This window comes from Lichenostomus cassidix, unplaced genomic scaffold, assembly GCF_008360975.1.
Source record: "Lichenostomus cassidix isolate B80296 unplaced genomic scaffold, HeHo_3.0 HiC_scaffold_33, whole genome shotgun sequence".
Classification (NCBI taxonomy): domain Eukaryota; kingdom Metazoa; phylum Chordata; class Aves; order Passeriformes; family Meliphagidae; genus Lichenostomus; species Lichenostomus cassidix.
Window position 1 is genome coordinate 2,411,967 of NW_028147632.1, and position 19,325 is coordinate 2,431,291.

A 19,325-nucleotide genomic window follows, 5' to 3' on the forward strand; every position below is an offset into this window, starting at 1 on the left:
TTTCCTGTCATGTCCCCAGCAAGGTGGTTCTGGGATGGTTGGGTGGTTCCTGTCATGGGTAGTTGGGTGGTCCCTTCCTGTCATCCTGAGATGGTTGGGTGGTTCCTACTCATGACCATGAGATCGTTGGGTGGTCCCCACTCTTGGCCTGGCTCCATCACCATCATCAAGAGATGGTTGAGTTGTCCCTACTCATGGCCATGACATGGCTGGGTGGTCCCCACTCACGGCCAGGTTCCATCACCACCATCATTACATGGTTAGGTGGTTCCCACTCATGGCCAGCTTCCATCACCAGCATCATGTGATGGTTGGGTGGTTCCTACTCACATCCATGAGACATTTGGGTGGTCCTTACTCTTGACCATGAGGTGGTTGGGTTGTCCCTATTCATGGCCATGAGATGGTTGGGTTGTCCCCACTCATGGCCATCAGATGGATTGGTGGTCCCCACTCATGGCCAGGTTCCATCGCCACCATCACGAGATGGTTGGGTGGTCCCTACTCACATCCATGAGACATTTGGGAAGTCCTTACTCATGGCCATGAGATGGTTGGGTTGTCTCCACTCATGGTCAGTTTCCATCACCACCACCATGCAGTCCCTTCTCACATCCATGAGACATTTGGGTGGTTCCTCCTCCTGACCATGAGATGGCTGGGTTGTCCCCACTCATGGCCATCAGATGGATTGGTGGTCCCCACTCATGGTCAGGTTCCATTGCCACCATCATGAGATGGTTGGGTGGTTCCTACTCACATCCATGAGACATTTGGGTGGTCCTTAACCTTGACCATGGGATGGTTGGGTTGTCCCCACTCACAACTGGGTTCCATCACCACCATGAGATGGTTGGGTGGTCCCTGTTCATGGCCATGAGATGGTTGGGTGGTCCCTTCTCACATCCACAAGCTGTTTGGGAAGTCCTTACTCATGACCATGAGATTGTTGGGTTGTCCCCACTCATGGCCATGAGATGGACTGGTGGTCCCCACTCATGGCCAGGTTCCATCACCATCATGAGATGGTTGGATGGTTCCTAATCACATCCATGAGACATTTGGGTGGTCCTTACTCATGATCATGAGATGGTTGGGTTGTCCCTGTTCATGATCATGAGATGGTTGGGTTGTCTCCACTCATGGTCAGCTTCCATCACCACCATGAGATGGTTGGGTTGTCTCCACTCATGGTCAGCTTCCATCACCACCACCATGCAGTCCCTTCTCACATCCACGAGACATTTGGGTGGTTCCTCCTCCTGACCACACCACGGTTGGGTCCCTCCTCCCCCTGTCCCCCCTGCTGTCCCCTGGGTGTCCCCTGGTGTCCCCCTGGTGTCCCCCCGGTGTCCCCCGGTGTCCCCTGACGCCGCCATGCTCCAGGCGAGTTCATCCGCGCTCTCTACGAGTCGGAGGAGAACTGCGAGGTGGACCCCATGAAGTGCTCGGCGTCCACGCTGGCCGACCACCAGGCCAACCTGCGCATGTGCTGCGAGCTGGCGCTCTGCAAGGTGGTCAACTCCCACTGGTGAGTCGCGGGGCCACGCGGGGACCTTCTTGAGGACCTTCTTGGGGACCTTCCTGGGGACTTCTTGGGGACTTTCTCAGGGTCCTTCTTGGGGACATTCCTGGGGATCTTCTCAGGGACATTCTCGGGGTCCTTCTCAGGGACTTTCTTGGGGTCCTTCTCGGGGACCTTCTCGGGGTCCTTCTCGGGGCACTTCTCGGGGTACTTCTCGGGGACCTTCTCAGGGACATTCCTGGGGACGTTCTTGGGGTCTTTCTCAGGGACCTTCTTGGGGATCTTCTCGGGGACCTTCTCAGGGACATTCTTGGGGACATCCCCAGGGTCCTTCTCCAGGACATTCCTGGGGTCCTTCTCGGGGACCTTCCTGGGGACTTCTTGGGGACCTTCTCAGGGTCTTTCCTGGGGACTTTCTTGGGGATGTTTCCGGGGACATTCCCAGGGACCTTCTTGGGGATGTTCCTGGTGTCCTTCTCAGGGACCTTCCTGGGGACTTCTCGGGGATCTTCTCGGGGACATTCTTGGGGACATTCTTGGGGTGCTTCTCAGGGACCTTCTCGGGGACGTTCTTGGGGATCTTCTCGGGGACTTTCTTGGGGACCCTCCTGGGGTCCTTCTTGGGAACCTTCTCGGGGTCCTTCTTGGGGATGTTTCTGGGTTCCTTTTTGTGGACCTTCTCAGGGATGTTCTCGGGGACCTTCTCGGGATCCTTCTCGGGGACATTCCTGGTGACCTTCTCGGGGACCTTCTCGGGGATGTTCCTGGGGTCCTTCTTGGGGACATTCTCAGGGACATTCCCGGGGTCCATGTGACCACCATGTCCCACCACGGCAGCGTGTTCCCGCGGGAGCTGAAGGAGGTGTTCGCCTCGTGGCGGCTGCGCTGCGCCGAGCGCGGCCGAGAGGACATCGCCGACCGGCTGATCAGCGCCTCGCTCTTCCTGCGCTTCCTGTGCCCCGCCGTGATGTCCCCCAGCCTCTTCGGCCTCATGCAGGAGTACCCCGACGAGCAGACGGCCAGGACGCTGACCCTCATCGCCAAGGTCATCCAGAACTTGGCCAACTTCACCAAGTGAGGGCGGCGGCCGGAGGGAGGGGGAGGGGTGGTGGGGATGGGTGGGGAGGAGGTGGGTGGAGGAGGGATGGGGGGTTGAGGGACAGGAGATGGATGGTGGATGGTGGATGGATGGATGGGTGGATGATGGATGATGGATGATGGATGGATGATGGATGATGGATGATGGATGGATGATGGATGGATGGATGGATGGGTTGAGGGACAGGAGATGGATGATGGATGAGTTGAGGGACAGGAAATGGATGATAGATGGATGGATGGATGATGGATTGATGGACAGCAGATGGATGATGCGTGATGGATGGACAGGTGGATGATGGATGGATGATGGATGATGGATGATGGATGAGTTGATGGACAGGAGATGGATGATGCATGATGGATGATGGATGGATGGATGGATGGATAGATGGATAGAGAATGGATGGGTTGATGGACAGGAGATGGATGATGGATGGATGGGCGGGTTGAGGGGCAGGAGATAGATGATGCATGATGGATGGAGAATGGATGAGCTGAGGGACAGGATTGGTGATGGATGATGGATGATGGATGAGTTGATGGACAGGAGATGGATGATGCATGATGGATGGATGGATGGATGATGGATGGATGATGGATGGATGGTGGATGATGGATGGATGGATGATAGATGGATGATGGATGGATGGTGGATGATGGATGGATGGTGGATGATGGAAGAATTGATGGACAGGAGATGGATGATGCATGATGGATGGACAATGGCTAGAAAATGGACGGATGGATGGATGGATGGATGGATAGAGGATGGATGAGTTGAGGGACAGGAGATGGATGATGGATGGATGGATGGATGGATGGATGGATGGATGGATGGATTGAGGGGCAGGAGATAGATGATGCATGATGAATGGAGAATGGATGAGTTGAGGGACAGGAGATGGATGATGGATGATGGATAGAGAATGGATGATTGGAGAGACAGGAGATGGATGATGCATGATGGATGGATGGATGGATGATGGCTAGAAAATGGATGGATGGATGATGGATGGATGGATGGATGGATGGATGGATAGAGAATGGATGGGTTGATGGACAGGAGATGGATGATGGATGGATGGATGGGTTGAGGGGCAGGAGATAGATGATGCATGACAGATGGAGAATGGATGAGTTGAGGGACAGGAGATGGATGATGGATGGGTTGAGGGACAGGAGATGGATGATGGATGGATGAGTTGATGGATGGAGAATGGATGAGTTGAGGGACAGGATGAATGATGGATGATGGATGGATAGTTGATGGATGATGGATAGATGGATGGATAGAGGATGGATGAGTTGAGGGACAGGAGATGGATGATAAATGGATAGAGGATGGATGAGTTGAGGGACAGGAGACAGATGACACATGATGGATGGATGGATGGATGGATGGATGGACAAGATGGATGGATGGAGGGATGGATGATGGATGGAGAATGGGTGAGTTGAGGGACAGGATAGATGGATGGATGATGGATGGGTTGAGGGACAGGAGATGGATGATGGATGATGGGTGATGGATGGATGATGATGGATGTTGGATGAATGGATGGATGGAGAGGAGACGGATGGATGATGGATAAGTTGAGGAACAGGACATGGATGCGTGGATGGATAATTGGATGGATGATGACGGATGGGAAATGGATGAGTTGAAGGACAGCAGATGGATGATGATGGATGCATGGATGATGAGGATGGATGACAATAGATGATAGATAACAGTCAATGATGGATGATGATGATGATGGATGATGATGGCTGATGACAGCAGATGAAGGATGATGACAGGTGACTGATGACCATGGATGATGATGATGGATGATGGATGAATGATGGATGACAGATGATTGTGGATGATGGATGGATGATGATGATGATGATGGTGATGGGTGACACCAAACAATGATGGATAATGATGATGGATGACAGATGACGATGGGTGATGGATGATGATGATGATGGTGATGGATCATACCAAATGATGGTGGAGAATGATGATGATGATGGCAGATGAAGGGTGATGACGGATGACAGATGACCATGGATGGATGATGGATAGATGGATGGATGATGATGATGATGATGATGGTAACAGATGAGAGATGACCATGAATGGATGATGATGGTGATAGATGATGATGATGGTTATGGGGATGGATGACAGATGACCATGGGTGATGGATGGATGGATGATGGTCATGATGATGATGATGATGATGAGGAGGATGGATGACAGATGACTATGGATGGATGGATGATGATGGTGACAGATGACAGATGACTATGGGTGATGGATGGATGATGATGATGATGGGGATGGATGACAGATGGTCATGGATTATGATGATGATGATGGTGATGATGGGGATGATGATGATGGTAGATGTAGGATGATGATAGATGACAGATGACCATGGATGGATGATGATGGTGACAGATGACAGATGACAATGGGTGATGGATGGATGGATGGATGGATGGATGATGATGATGATGGTAGTGGATGACAGATGACCATGGATGGATTATGATGATGATGATGATGATGGTGATGGCTGACACCAAATGATGATGATGATGATGGGGATGGATGACAGATGACCATGGATGGATGATGATGATGACAGATGACAGATGACTATGGGTGATTGATGGATGTATGATGATGATGACAATGATGATGAGGATGCGGATGAATGGGTGATGGATGGATGGGTGGTGATGATGATGATGATGATGATGATGGTAATGGATGACAGATGACCATGGATGGATAATGAGGATGGCAGATGACAGATGACTATGGGTGATGGATGGATGATGATGATGATAGATGAAGATGATGATGATGATGGGGATGGATGACAGATGGCCATGGATTATGATGATGATGATGGTGATGATGGGGATGATGATGATGGTAGATGTAGGATGATGATAGATGACAGATGACCATGGATGGATGATGAGGATGACAGATGACAGATGACCATGGGTGATGGATGGATGGATGATGATGATGATGATGATGATGATGATGATGAGGATGGATGGATGGATGGATGGGTGATGGATGATGATGATGATGATGATGATGAGGATGGATGGATGGGTGATGGATGATGATGATGATGATGGTGACAGCTGACACCAAACGATGATGGACACCCCTCCCCCTGCCCATCCCCACATCCCCCTCCCCCACCGGCCACACCCCCTTCCGGAGCCATCCCCTCCCACCTGCCAGCCCTGCCCAGCCCCGCCCTCACCTGGGCGCACCTGGCAGGTTCGGGAGCAAGGAGGAGTACATGGCGTTCATGAACGAGTTCCTGGAGCTGGAGTGGGCCAGCATGCAGCAGTTCCTCTACGAGATCTCCAACCTGGACACGCTGACCAACAGCACCAGCTTCGAGGGCTACATCGACCTGGGCCGCGAGCTGTCCACGCTGCACGCGCTGCTCTGGGAGGTCATGAGCCAGCTCAGCAAGGTACGCACCTGGGCACACCTGGGCAGCCTCACCTGGGTGGGTACAGCCTCACCTGGGCAGATACAGCCTCACCTGGGTGGGTACAGCCTCATCTGGGCAGGTACAGCCTCTCCTGTGCAGCTACAGTCTCACCTGGGCGGGTACAGCCTCACCTGGGTGGGTACAGCCTCACCTGGGCCGCGAGCTGTCCATGCTGCACGCACTGCTCTGGGAGGTCATGAGCCAGCTCAGCAAGGTACGCACCTGGGCACACCTGGGGAGCCTCACCTGGGCGGGTACAGCCTCACCTATGCACCCATGTGCTCACCTGTGTGGCCATGGGCTCACCTGGGGGTCACCTGGGGGTGGTGATGGACATCCTGCCCAGGCTGCTCTGGGAGGTCATGAGCCAGCTCAGCAAGATACACACCTGGGCAGCCTCACCTGTGTGCCCAGGGCCTCACCTGTGCAGGTACAGCCTCACCTGTGTGCCCAGGACCTCACCTGGGGGTCACCTGGGGGTGGGGTGGGGATGGGCACCCTGCATGTGCTGCTCTAGGAGGTCAGTGAGAGGTCAACAGGGTCACTCTCTGGGAGGTCCCACCTGCCCAGGTGTTCCCAGGTTCTCTCCAGTGTTCCCAGGTGTGCCCAGGTATGCCCAGGTGTTACCTAGCGCTCCCTGTAGGAGCTAGCGCAGTTGTTAGAAGGTCAATAGCGTCCCCCTAGGTGAGCTCCCAGGTGTGCCCAGGTGTGCCCAGGTGCGCTCAGGTGTGCTCACCTGTCCCCCCTGAAGGAGGCGCTGCTAAAGCTGGGCTCGCTGTCACTGGGAGGTCACTGGGAGGTCAATGGGGTCCCCCCACGGGTGGTCAAGGGGAGGTCCCAGGTGTTCCCAGGTGTGCCCAGGTGCACTCAGGTGCGCTCAGGTGTGTTTTACCCCTGTAGGAGGCGCTGCTGAAGCTGGGCCCTTGTCACTAGGAGGTCACTAGGTCATAGCCCAGGTGTTCCCAGGTTCCCCCACAGGTGTTCCCAGGTGTTTCCAGGTTCTCTCAGGTGTTCCCAGGTGCGCTCAGGTGTGTTTTCACCTGTCCCCCCCAGGAGGCGCTGCTGAAGCTGGGCAGTCAGTGAGATGCCCCTGTAGGTGTTTCCAGGTTCCCCCACAGGTGTTCCCAGGTGCACTCAGGTGTGCCCAGGTGCGCTCAGGTGTGTTTTACCTGTCCCCCCCTAGGAGGCGCTGCTGAAGCTGAGCCCTTGTCACTAGGAGGTCACTAGGTCATACCCCAGGTGTTCCCAGGTTCTCTCAGGTGTTCCCAGCTGTTCCCAGCTGTTCCCAGCTGTTCCCAGGTTCTCTCAGGTGTGCCCAGGTGTTCCCAGGTGGGCTCAGGTGTGTTTTACCTGTCCCCCAGGAGGCGTTGCTGAAGCTGGGCCCTTGTCACTAGCAGGTCAATGAGAGGTCAATGACAGGTCAATGGGGTTCACCCACAGGTGTTCCCAGGTGTTCCCAGGTGCGCTCAGGTGTTCCCAGGTTCTCTCAGGTGTTCCCAGGTGCGCTCAGGTGTTCCCAGGTGCGCTCAGGTGTGTTTTACCTGTCCCCTCAGGAGGCGCTGCTGAAGCTGGGCTCTTGTCATTAGGAGGTCACTAGGTCATACCCCAGGTGTTCTCAGGTGTGCTCAGGTGTGCCCAGGTGCGCTCAGGTGTGTTTTACCTGTCCCCCGCAGGAGGCGCTGCTCAAGCTGGGCCCTTGTCACTGGGAGGTCAATGAGAGGTCAATGACAGGTCAATGGGGTTCACCCACAAGTGTTCCCAGGTGCACTCAGGTGTGCCCAGGTGCGCTCAGGTGTGTTTTACCTGTCCCCTAGGAGGCGCTGCTGAAGCTGGGCCCTTGTCACTAGGAGGTCACTAGGTGGTCACTAGGTCATACCCCAGGTGTTCCCAGGTTCTCTCAGGTGTTCCCAGGTGCGCTCAAGTGTGCCCAGGTGCGCTCAGGTGTGTTTTTACCTGTACCCCCCTAGGAGGCGCTGCTGAAGCTGGGCCCTTGTCACTGGGAGGTCAATGAGAGGTCAATGACAGGTCAATGGGGTTCACCCACAGGCTCTCCCAGGTGCGCTCAGGTGTGCCCAGGTGCACTCAGGTGCGCTCAGGTGTGTTTTACCTGTCCCCCAGGAGGCGCTGCTGAAGCTGGGCCCGCTGCCGCGGCTGCTGACGGACATCAGCGTGGCTCTGCGCAACCCTCACCTGCAGCGGCAGCCCAGCCAGGGCGAGCGCCTGCCGCCCAAGGGGTTGGTGCTGCGCGGCCCCTCGGCGGAGCTGCAGCCCTACCTCGTGCGCGACCTCAACAGGTGAGACGCACCTGCGCAGGTGACCCCACAGGTGCGGCGGGGAGAGCCCGGCAGGGGGCGTGGGACCCACCCTGTGCGTCCAGGTGTGTCCTGTGCTGAGCCCCAGGTGACACCCCCACCTCACCTGGTGGCCCTCGGTCTCACCTGGGTGGTCTCACTCACCTGTGACCCCACCATGGTGTCCTGTCTGGTGTCTGGTGACACCCCCACCTCACCTGGGCTCACCTGGTGGCCCCACATACCTGTGACCCACCCACGGTGTCCTCTGCTGAGCCCCAGGTGACACCCCTACCTCACCTGGGCTCACCTGGGGTGGTCCCACACACCTGTGACACCCCCATGTCCCCCCAAACACCTGTGGGATCTTCATGTCCCACCTGTGACTCCCTGTTGTGTCCTGTTCAGTGTCACAGGTGACACCCCCACCTCACCTGGTCACCCTTGCTCTCACCTGGATGGCCACACCCACCTGTGACACCCCCATGTCCCCATGGTGACACCCTGTGACCTCACTGTACCACCTGCTGTGTCCTGTTCTGCGCCCCAGGTGACATGCCAACCTCACCTGGGCTCACCTGGTGGTTCTCAGTCTCACCTGGGGCCACCTGTGACCCCCCATGTCCCCCCAAACACCTGTGGGACCTTCATGTCCCACCTGTGATCCCCTCATTGTGTCCTGTTCTGTGCCCCAGGTGACCCTCCCATGTCACCTGGGCTCACCTGGATGGCCACACCCACCTGTGACCCCCCATGTCCTCCCAAATACCTGTGGGATCTTCTCACCTGTGACTCCCCCATGTCCCCATGGTGTCCCCAATGTCCTCATGGCATCTCTGTGTCCCACCTGTCACCTCCCTGTTGTGTCCTGTCCTGTGCCCCAGGTGACATCCCAACCTCACCTGGGCTCACCTGTGTGGCCACACCCACCTGTGACCCCCCATGTCCCCATGGCGACCCCCCAAATACCTGCAGAACCTTCATGACCCACCTGTGACCCCCACTGGGACCCCCAATGTCACCTGGTGTCCCCAAGTCTCACCTGGGGTTGTCACCTGGGACACAGGACAGGACCCATGTCCCTCTGAGTGTCCCCACCTGTCCCAGGTGTCCCCGGGTCTCACTTGGGGTGTCACCTGTGCCCCCCATGTCTCCTCCCAGTGTCCCCACCTGTCCCAGGTGTCCCCAGATCTCACCTGGGGGTGTCACCTGTCCTGCCCTGGTGTCCTCCCAGTGTCCCCACCTGTCCCAGGTGTCCCCGGGTCTCACCTGGGGGTGTCACCTGTCTCTGTCCCTACAGCTCCGTGGATCTGCAGTCCTACATGGTGCGGGGGCTCAACAGGTGAGGGGCGGGAATGGGATTGGGAATGGGATTTTTTAGGATTTGGGATTTGGGATTGGGATTGGGATTGAGTTGGGGATGGAGTTGGGAGTGGGATGGGATCAGGATTGGGATTTGGGATTTGGGATTTGGGATTTGGGATTGGGATGGAGTTGGGGGTGGGATGGGATCAGGACTGGGATTTGGGATTTGGGATTTGGGATCAGGATGGGGATGGAGTTGAGACCGGGACTGGATCAGGATTGGGATTTGGGATTTGGGATTTGGGATTTGGGATGGGGATGGAGTTGGGGGTGGGATGGGATCAGGACTGGGATTTGCGATCAGGATGGGTTTGGGAGTGGGATTGGAACGGGATCAGTATTTGGGATTTGGAATTTGGGATCTGGATGGGGATGGAGTTGAGACCGAGACCGGATCAGGATTGGGATTTGGAGTTTGGGATCAGTATTTGGGATTTGGAATTTGGGATCAGTATTTGGGATGGAGTTGAGACCGGGACCGGATCCGGATTGGGATTTGGGATCTGGATGGGAACGGGACTGGGACGAGGAGTGGGATGGAGACTAGGCTCAGTATTTGGGATTTGGAATTCGGGATCAGTATTTGGGATTTGGAATTTGGGATCAGGATGGGGATGGAGTTGAAACCGGGACTGGATCAGGGTTGGGATTTGGGATCTGGATGGGAATGGGATTGGGACGAGGAGTGGGATGGAGATTGGGATTCGGGATCAGTGTTCCCCCATCCTCCCCGACCCCAATCCCCCAATCCCCCATCCCATCCATCCCCCCGATCCCTGTCCCCGCAGCTCCATGGACGTGCCGCGCCTGCCGTCCCCGCCGCAGGAGAAAGGCCCGCCGGAGGTGCTGGTGCTCAGCCGCCCGCCGCTCGCCCGCTCCTCGCCCGCCTACTGCACGAGCAGCTCGGACCTCACCGAGCCCGAGGGGGGCCGCGGGGGGGCCCTGGGGGTCGGCAAGAGCGTGTCCATGCTGGACCTGCAGGACGGACGCGTGGACAGCATCCCCAGCCTGCCGGCCGAGCTGCTGGCCGGAGGTCCGGCTCCGGGGGGCGCCGGCCAGGGGGGGCTGCGGCCCGGGCGGCTGTCGCAGGGCAGCGCCTCCAGCCTGGCCCCGCCGCGCCTGGGGGTCCCCGAGCCGGGGGGACCCCAGCTGCGCGTCCCGCTCTCCTTCCAGAACCCCCTGTTCCACCTGGCCGCCGACGGCCCCTTGCGCGGCCCCGAGGGCGGCGGAGGGGGCGGGAGGGGCGAGGGGGGCGGCGGCGAGGGGGGACACTTCGGGGGCGTCGCCCCGCCGCCGCTGCACGGCTACAGCAAGAGCGAGGAGCTGGCGACCCCTCCCCAAAAACACATCACGCACAGCCACAGCTACAGCGACGAGTTCGGGCGGCCCGGCGGCGACTTCGGCCGCAGGCAGCTGTCCCTGCAGGACACGCTGGCGCCGCCGCAGATCACCATCGGCGCCCCGCCGCCGCCCACCCCGCGGGGGTCGCGGGCGGGCAAAGGGGGCGGCGGGCCCTCGGCGCTCGGCGTGCCGCAGAAGCCTCGCCCGGCCAGCGGCAACCTGCTGGCGTCGCCCGAGCCCGCCTACGGGCCGCCCCGCTCCCGCCAGCCCTCCCTGGCCAAGGAGGCCTCGGTGGCCGGCATGAAGCCGCCTGTCACCAAGCAGGTGGGGGGACAGCGGGGACATTTGGGACATCGGGGGGGTGTGGGGGATATGGGGACATCGGGGACAGCGGGGATGTATGGGATGTGGGGGATATGGGGACACCGGGGTGTGGGGACATGGGGACATTGGGGACATCAGGGATGCATGGGATGTGGGGGATATGGGGACATCAGGATGTGGGGATGTGGGGGACATGGGGACATTGGAGACATCAGGGGATGTATGGGATGTGGGGGTATGGGGACATTGGGGACATCGGGCACAGGGGATATGGAGGTCTCGGTGGCCGGCATGAAGCCGCCTGTCACCAAGCAGGTGTGGGGACAGCGGGGACAGCGGGGACATGGGGGGATGTGGGGGGACATGGGGCTATATGGGGATATGGAGGATAGAGAGGATATGGGAAATAGGGACACGGGGGATATAGGGGATATGGGGACATGTGGGACACAGAGGATATGGGATATGGGGACATGGGGGATATCAGGATGTGGCATATGGGGACATGGGGGATATTGGGATATGGGACATGGGGACATGGGGGTATATGGTTTATAGAGGATATGGGGACATGGGGACACAGGGGTGCATGGGGACATGGGGAATATCGGGATATGGGACATGGGGACATGGGGGTATATGGGATATGGGGATATGGGGACATGGGGACACAGGGGTGCATGGGGGTATCAGAATGTGGGACATGGGGGTATATGGGATATAGGGGACATGGGACACGGGGACACACTGGGGACATGCTGGTGCAGGGGGAACCAAACTCATCAGTGTGTCCCCTGTGTCCCCTTTATCCCTCAATGTCCCTCTATAATGTCCCCCTGTGTCCCCATGTCCCCATATCCCCACATCTCCCCTATGTCTGTCAATGTCCCCCTGTCCCCCCACTGTCCCCATCCTTCCCACTGTCCCCATATCCCCCTGTCCCCCTGCTGTCCCCGTGTCCCTCTGTGTCCCACCACATCCCAATGTCCCCCTGTGTCCCCCATATCTCCCCATGTCCCCTGCTGTCCCTGTGTCCCCCACTGTCCTGCTGTCCCCGTGTCCCCCCACTGTCCCCATCACCCCTGCTGTCCCGTGTCCCCCTGCTGTCCTGCTGTCCCCTGTCCCCCACTGTCCCCATGTCCCTGTGTCCCCATATCCCATCTCCTCCACATCCCCTTTTTCCCCCATACCGCCCACTGTGTCCCTTTGCTGTCCCCACGCCCCCCACTGTCCCTGTGTCACCTGCTGTCCCCATACCCCATATCCCATATCCCCAAATCCTCCATATCCCCCTGGTGTCTCCCGGTGTCACCCTGTCCCCCCATGTCCCCCTATGTCCCCATGTCCCGTGCTGTCCCTGTGTCCCCTTGCTGTCCCCACGTCCCCCGCTGTCCCGATGTCCCCATGTCCCTGATGTCCCCACGTCCCTCTATGTCCCCACATCCCCCATGTCCCCTGATGTCCCCATGTCCCCCGCATCCCCCGATGTCCCCATATCCCCTGCTGTCCCCACATCCCCGATGTCCCCATGTCCCTAATGTCCGTCCCTGATGTCCCCACATCCCCCCATGTCCCCACATCCCCGATGTCCCCACATCCCCTGCTGTCCCCACATTCCCCGGTGTCCCCACATCCCCCGATGTCCTCACGTCCCTCTATGTCCCCATGTCCCTCAATGTTCCCATGTCCCTCAATGTCCCCACATCCCCCGATGTCCCCTGCTGTCCCCCGATGTCCCCGTGTCCCGGTGTCCCGCAGGCGTCGCAGACGCCGTCCACGCTGAACCCGGTGCTGCCGGCGTCGGAGCGCACGGTGGCGTGGGTGTCCAACATGCCGCACCTGTCGGCCGACATCGAGAGCTCCCACATCGAGCGCGAGGAGTACAAGCTCAAGGAGTACTCCAAGTCCATGGACGAGAGCCGGCTGGACCGGGTAGGGCGGCGTCAGGGGCGGGGCAGGTGGGACAGGTGTGACAGGTGTGAGCAGGTGTGCTCAGGTGTGACAGGTGTGCTCAGGTGTGACAGGTGTGCTCAGGTGTGAGGGATCCATGTGGTTGAGATGGTCCAAGTCCATGGACGAGAGCCGGCTGGACCGGGTAGGGAGGCGTCAGGGGCGGGGACAGGGGGACAGGTGTGACAGGTGTGAGCAGGTGTGCTCAGGTGTGCTCAGGTGTGACAGGTGTGACAGATAGAGAGGATGAGGATGGTCCAAGTCCATGGACGAGAGCCGGCTGGACCGGATAGGGCAGCATGAGGGGCGGGGACAGGTGTGACAGGTGTGCTCAGGTGTGACAGGTGTGCTCAGGTGTAAGCAGGTGTGCTCAGGTGTGAGGGATCCATGTGGTTGAGATGGTCCAAATCCATGGACGAGAGCCGGCTGGACCGGGTAGGGTGGTGTGAGGGGCCGGGGACAGGTGGGACAGGTGTGAACAGGTGTGACAGGTGTGCTCAGGTGTGCTCAGGTGTGAGGGATAGAGAGGATGGAGATGGTCCAAGTCCATTGGCTGGACCGTGTAGGGCAGCGTGAGGGGCGGGGGACAGGTGGGACAGGTGTGCCCAGGTGTGACAGGTGGGACAGGTGTGCTCAGGTGTGCTCAGGTGTGAGGGATAGAGAGGAGGAAATGGTCCAAATCCATGGACGAGAGCCGGCTGGACCGGGTAGGGTGGCGTGAGGGACAGGGGACAGGTGTGCTCAGGTGTGAGTAGGTGTGAGCAGGTGGGACAGGTGTGCTCAGGTGGGACAGGTGTGACCAGGTGTGCTCAGGTGTGACAGGTGTGCTCAGGTGTGACAGGTGTGAGGGATCCAGGGGATAGAGATGGTCCAAGTCCATGGATAAGAGCCGGCTGGACCGGGTAGGGTGGTGTGAGGGACAGGAGACAGGTGTGACAGGTGTGCTCAGGTGTGCTCAGGTGTGCTCAGGTGTGATGGATGCAGGGAATGGGCATGGTGATGGACAAGAGCCAGCTGGACCGGGTAGGACAGCGTGAGGGGTGGGGACAGGTGTGACAGGTGTGCTCAGGTGTGCTCAGGTGGGACAAGTGTGACAGGTGTGAGGGATAGAGAGGAGGAAATGGTCCAAATCCATGGATGAGAGCCGGCTGGACCGGGTAGGGCGGCGTGAGGGGCGGGGACAGGTGTGACAGGTGTGCTCAGGTGTGACAGGTGTGCTCAGGTGTGCCCAGGTGTGCCCAGGTGTGCCCAGGTGTGCCCAGGTGTGCCAGGTGTGCCCAGGTGTGCCCAGGTGTGCCCAGGTGTCCCTTGTGGCAGGTGAAGGAGTACGAGGAGGAGATCCACTCGCTCAAGGAGCGGGGACAGGGGGTGTGCCAGGTGTGCCAGGTGTGCCCAGGTGTGCCAGGTGTGCCCAGGTGTGCCCAGGTGTGTCTGTGCGGGGCTGTATCGGATCCCAGGTGTGCCAGGTGTGCCAGGTGTGCCCAGGTGTGCCCAGGTGTCCCTTGTGGCAGGTGAAGGAGTACGAGGAGGAGATCCACTCGCTCAAGGAGCGGGGACAGGGGGTGTGCCAGGTGTGCCAGGTGTGCCCAGGTGTGCCAGGTGTGCTCAGGTGTGCCCAGGTGTGTCTGTGCGGGGCTGTATCGGGTCCCAGGTGTGCCCAGGTGTGCCCAGGTGTGCCCAGGTGTCCCTTGTGGCAGGTGAAGGAGTACGAGGAGGAGATCCACTCGCTCAAGGAGCGGGGACAGGGGGTGTGCCAGGTGTGCCCAGGTGTGCCCAGGTGTGCCCAGGTGTGCCAGGTGTGCCCAGGTGTGCCCAGGTGTCCCTTGTGGCAGGTGAAGGAGTACGAGGAGGAGATCCACTCGCTCAAGGAGCGGGGACAGGGGGTGTGCCAGGTGTGCCCAGGTGTGCCAGGTGTGCCCAGGTGTGCCCAGGTGTGCCCAGGTGTGCCCAGGTGTGCCAGGTGTCCCAGGTGTGCCCAGGTGTGCCCAGGTGTGCCAGGTGTGCCCAGGTGTGCCCAGGTGTCCCTTGTGGCAGGTGAAGGAGTACGAGGAGGAGATCCACTCGCTCAAGGAGCGGCTGCACATGTCGAACCGGAAGCTGGAGGAGTACGAGCGCCGCCTGGTGACGCAGGAGGAGCAAACCAGCCGCATCCTGCTGCAGTACCAGCAGCGCCTGGAGCTCAGCGAGAAGAGGCTGCGGCAGCAGCAGCAGGAGAAGGACAGCCAGATCAAGAGCATCATCGGCAGGTGAGGGACACACGGCGACAGCGGGGACACGGGGACAGCGGGGACATCGGGGACAGTGAGAGAGATGGGGACATGGGGACAGCCAGGGACAGCCAGGGCCATGGGGACACACAGGGACACACAGGGACAGCCAGATCAAGAGCATCATCGGCAGGTGAGGGACACACGGCGACAGCGGGGACACGGGGACAGCGGGGACATCGGGGACAATGGGGACATTGAGAGTGATGGGGACAATGGGGACATGGGGACACACAGGGCCATGGGGACACACGGGGACAGCCAGGGCCATGGGGACACACAGGGACACACAGGGACACACAGGGACAGCCAGATCAAGAGCATCATCGGCAGGTGAGGGACACACGGCGGCAGCGGGGACACGGGGACAGTGGGGACAGAGGGGACAATGGGGACATTGGGGATAGCGGGGACAGCAGGGACATTGAGAGTGATGGGGACATGCGGACACCCAGGGACAGCCAGATCAAGAGCATCATTGGCAGGTGAGGGACACACGGCGACAGCGGGGACACGGGGACAATGGGGACTGCGGGGACTGCGGGGACACTGGGGACAGTGAGAGAGATGGGGACATGGGGACACACAGGGCCATGGACACACGGGGACAGCCAGTGACATGGGGACACACAGGGACACCCAGGGACAGCCAGATCAAGAGCATCATCGGCAGGTGAGGGACACACGGCGACAGCGGGGACACGGGGACAGCGGGGACAGCAGGGACATTGGGGACATTGGGGACATTGGGGACATTGAGAGTGATGGGGACAATGGGGACATGGGGACACACAGGGACAGCCAGGGCCAGGGACACACAGGGCCATGGGGACACACAGGGACACCCAGGGACAGCCAGATCAAGAGCATCATCGGCAGGTCAGGGACACACGGCGACAGCGGGGACACGGGGACACTGGGGACATTGGGGACATTGAGAGTGATGGGGACATGGGGACACACATGGCCATGGGGACACACAGGGACACACAGGGACACACAGGGACACCCAGGGACAGCCAGATCAAGAGCATCATCGGCAGGTGAGGAACACACGGCGGCAGCGGGGACACGGGGACAGCGGGAACAGCGGGAACAGCGGGGACAGCGGGGACAGTGGGGACATTGGGGACATTGAGAGTGATGGGGACAATGGGGACACACAGGGACATGGGGACACACAGGGCCAGGGACACACAGGGACAGCCAGATCAAGAGCATCATCGGCAGGTGAGGGACACACGGGGACTGCGGGGACAATAGGGACACTGGGGACATTGGGGACAGCGAGAGTGATGAGGGTATGGGGACACCCAAGGCCATGGGGACACACAGGGACAGCCAGAGCCATGGGGACACACAGGGACACACAGGGACAACCAGATCAAGAGCATCATTGGCAGGTGAGGGACACATGGGGACAATAGGGACAGCGGGGACATTGGGGACATTGAGAGCAATGGGGACATGGGGACACCCAGGGACAGCCAGATCAAGAGCATCATCGGCAGGTGAGGGACACACGGCGACAGCGGGGACACGGGGACAGCGGGGACATCGGGGACATTGGGGACAATGAGAGCAATGGGGACAATGGGGACAATGGGGACATTGAGAGTGATGGGGACATGGGGACACACAGGGCCATAGGCACACAGGGACAGCCAGGGACAGCCAGATCAATAGCATCATCGGCAGGTGACGGACACACGGCGACAGCGGGGACACGGGGACATTGAGAGTGATGGGGACATGGGGGCATCAGGGACATGGGCACACAGGGACACACAGGGACAGCCAGATCAAGAGCATCATCGGCAGGTGAGGGACACAAGGCGACAGCGGGGACACGGGGACAATGGGGACAGCGGGGACTGCGGGGACACTGAGAGTGATGGGGCCATGGGGACACACAGGGCCATGGGGACACACAGGGACAGACAGGGACAGCCAGATCAAGAGCATCATCGGCAGGTGAGGGACACACGGCGACAGCTGGGACAGTGGGGACATTGGGGACACTGGGGACAGAAGGGACAGTGAGAGTGATGGGGCCATGGGGACAGCCAGGGCCATAGACACACAGGGACAGCCAGAGACATGGGGACACAGGGACACACAGGGACAGCCAGAGACATGGGGACACACAGGGACACACAGGGACAGCCAGATCAGGAGCATCATCAGCAGGTGAGGGACACTGGGGACAGCGGGGACAATGGGGACTGCAGGGACCTTGGGGACAGACAGAGATACTGGGGACAAACTGAGATATGGGGACACACAGAGACCTTGGGGACAGCCAGGGGACACTGGGGACATGGGGACAGCTGGAGATACTGGAGACACATGGAGACACAGGGACAGACAGGACCATGGGGACAGACAGGGACACGGTGGGGACAAACAGAGATATTGGGGACAAACAGAGATATTGGGGACAAACAGGGCCGTGGGGACACACAGGGACACAGTGGGGACAATGGGGACATGGGGACATGGGGACAGACAGAGACACTGGGGACAGACAGGGCCATGGGGACACACAGGGACACAAAGGGGACAGACTGGTATTGGGGACAAACAGACTTTGGGGACACACAGGGCCATGGGTGACACAGAGGGACACAGGGGTGACACAGGCACAGGCAGGGACACGTAGGACACAGGTGACACAGAGGTGACAGGGCTGTGGGGACATCAGGGGGCACAGGGACACGGCAGGACCCACAGGTGTCCCCACGAATGTCCCCACAGGTGTCCCCATGGCTCTGGGGAGTCCCTGGGTTGTCCCTGTGACTTTGGCTGTCCCCAGGCTGTCCCCATGTCCCTGGGCTGTCTCAGGGATGTCCCCGGGTGGTGTCCCCATGTCCCTGGGCTGTCCCCAGGCGGTGTCCCCATGTCCCCGGGCGGTGTCCCCGTGTCCCCGGGGGTGTCACCGGGAGGGGTGGCAGCATGACCCCGGTGAAGCCTGGCAGTGTCCCCATGTCCCCTGGGTGTGTCCCCATGTCCCTGGGCGGTGTCCCGGCTGGTGTCCCTGGGTGTCCCCACGCCCCCGGGATGTCCCCGGAGGTGTCGCCGGGAGTGGCAGCATGACTCCTGTGTCCCTTGGGTGTGTCCCCATGTCCCTGGGTGTGTCCCCATGTCCCCGGGCTGTCCCCGGGCGGTGTCCCCATGTCCTGGGCGGTGTCCCCATGTCCCTGGGTGTGTCCCCATGTCCCCGGGCTGTCCCCGGTCGGTGTCCCCATGTCCCCGGGCGGTGTCCCCGTGTCCCCGGGGGTGTGGCCGGGGGGTGGCAGCATGACCCCGGTGAAGCCTGGCGGTGTCCCCATGTCCCCGGGCGGTGTCCCCATGTCCCCGGGCTGTCCCCGGGCGGTGTCCCTGGGTGTCCCCATGTCCCCGGGCGGTGTCCCCGTGTCCCCGGGGTTGTGGCCGGGGGGTGGCAGCATGACCCCGGTGAAGCCTGGCCCCGCAGGCTGATGCTGGTGGAGCAGGAGCTGCGCAGGGATCACTTGGGCGCTCACGAACCCCCCGAGGGCAGGCGGCGGCTGCTCGACGCTCAGGTGGAAATTACAATGTCATTGCTCTGCTCCGTGTGACATCGGCCATCCCACGCCGCGCTGGGGCCGGGAGGGGGGAC

General features: G+C 59.8%; 1 protein-coding gene across 1 annotated transcript in view; it reads left to right on the forward strand.

The window, feature by feature from the left end:
• LOC146421469 (ras/Rap GTPase-activating protein SynGAP-like) overlaps positions 1-19,325 on the forward strand; it is a 53,162-nt gene that overhangs the window by 24,825 nt on the left and 9,012 nt on the right. Inside the window, exons 10-19 of the mRNA XM_085047156.1 lie at positions 1,387-1,531; positions 2,363-2,599; positions 5,925-6,126; positions 8,266-8,441; positions 9,739-9,780; positions 10,592-11,468; positions 11,745-11,783; positions 13,227-13,400; positions 15,453-15,664; positions 19,161-19,250. Of these exons, the coding sequence (XP_084903282.1) occupies positions 1,387-1,531; positions 2,363-2,599; positions 5,925-6,126; positions 8,266-8,441; positions 9,739-9,780; positions 10,592-11,468; positions 11,745-11,783; positions 13,227-13,400; positions 15,453-15,664; positions 19,161-19,250 (2,194 nt within the window). The remainder of the gene's footprint in view (positions 1-1,386; positions 1,532-2,362; positions 2,600-5,924; positions 6,127-8,265; positions 8,442-9,738; positions 9,781-10,591; positions 11,469-11,744; positions 11,784-13,226; positions 13,401-15,452; positions 15,665-19,160; positions 19,251-19,325) is intronic.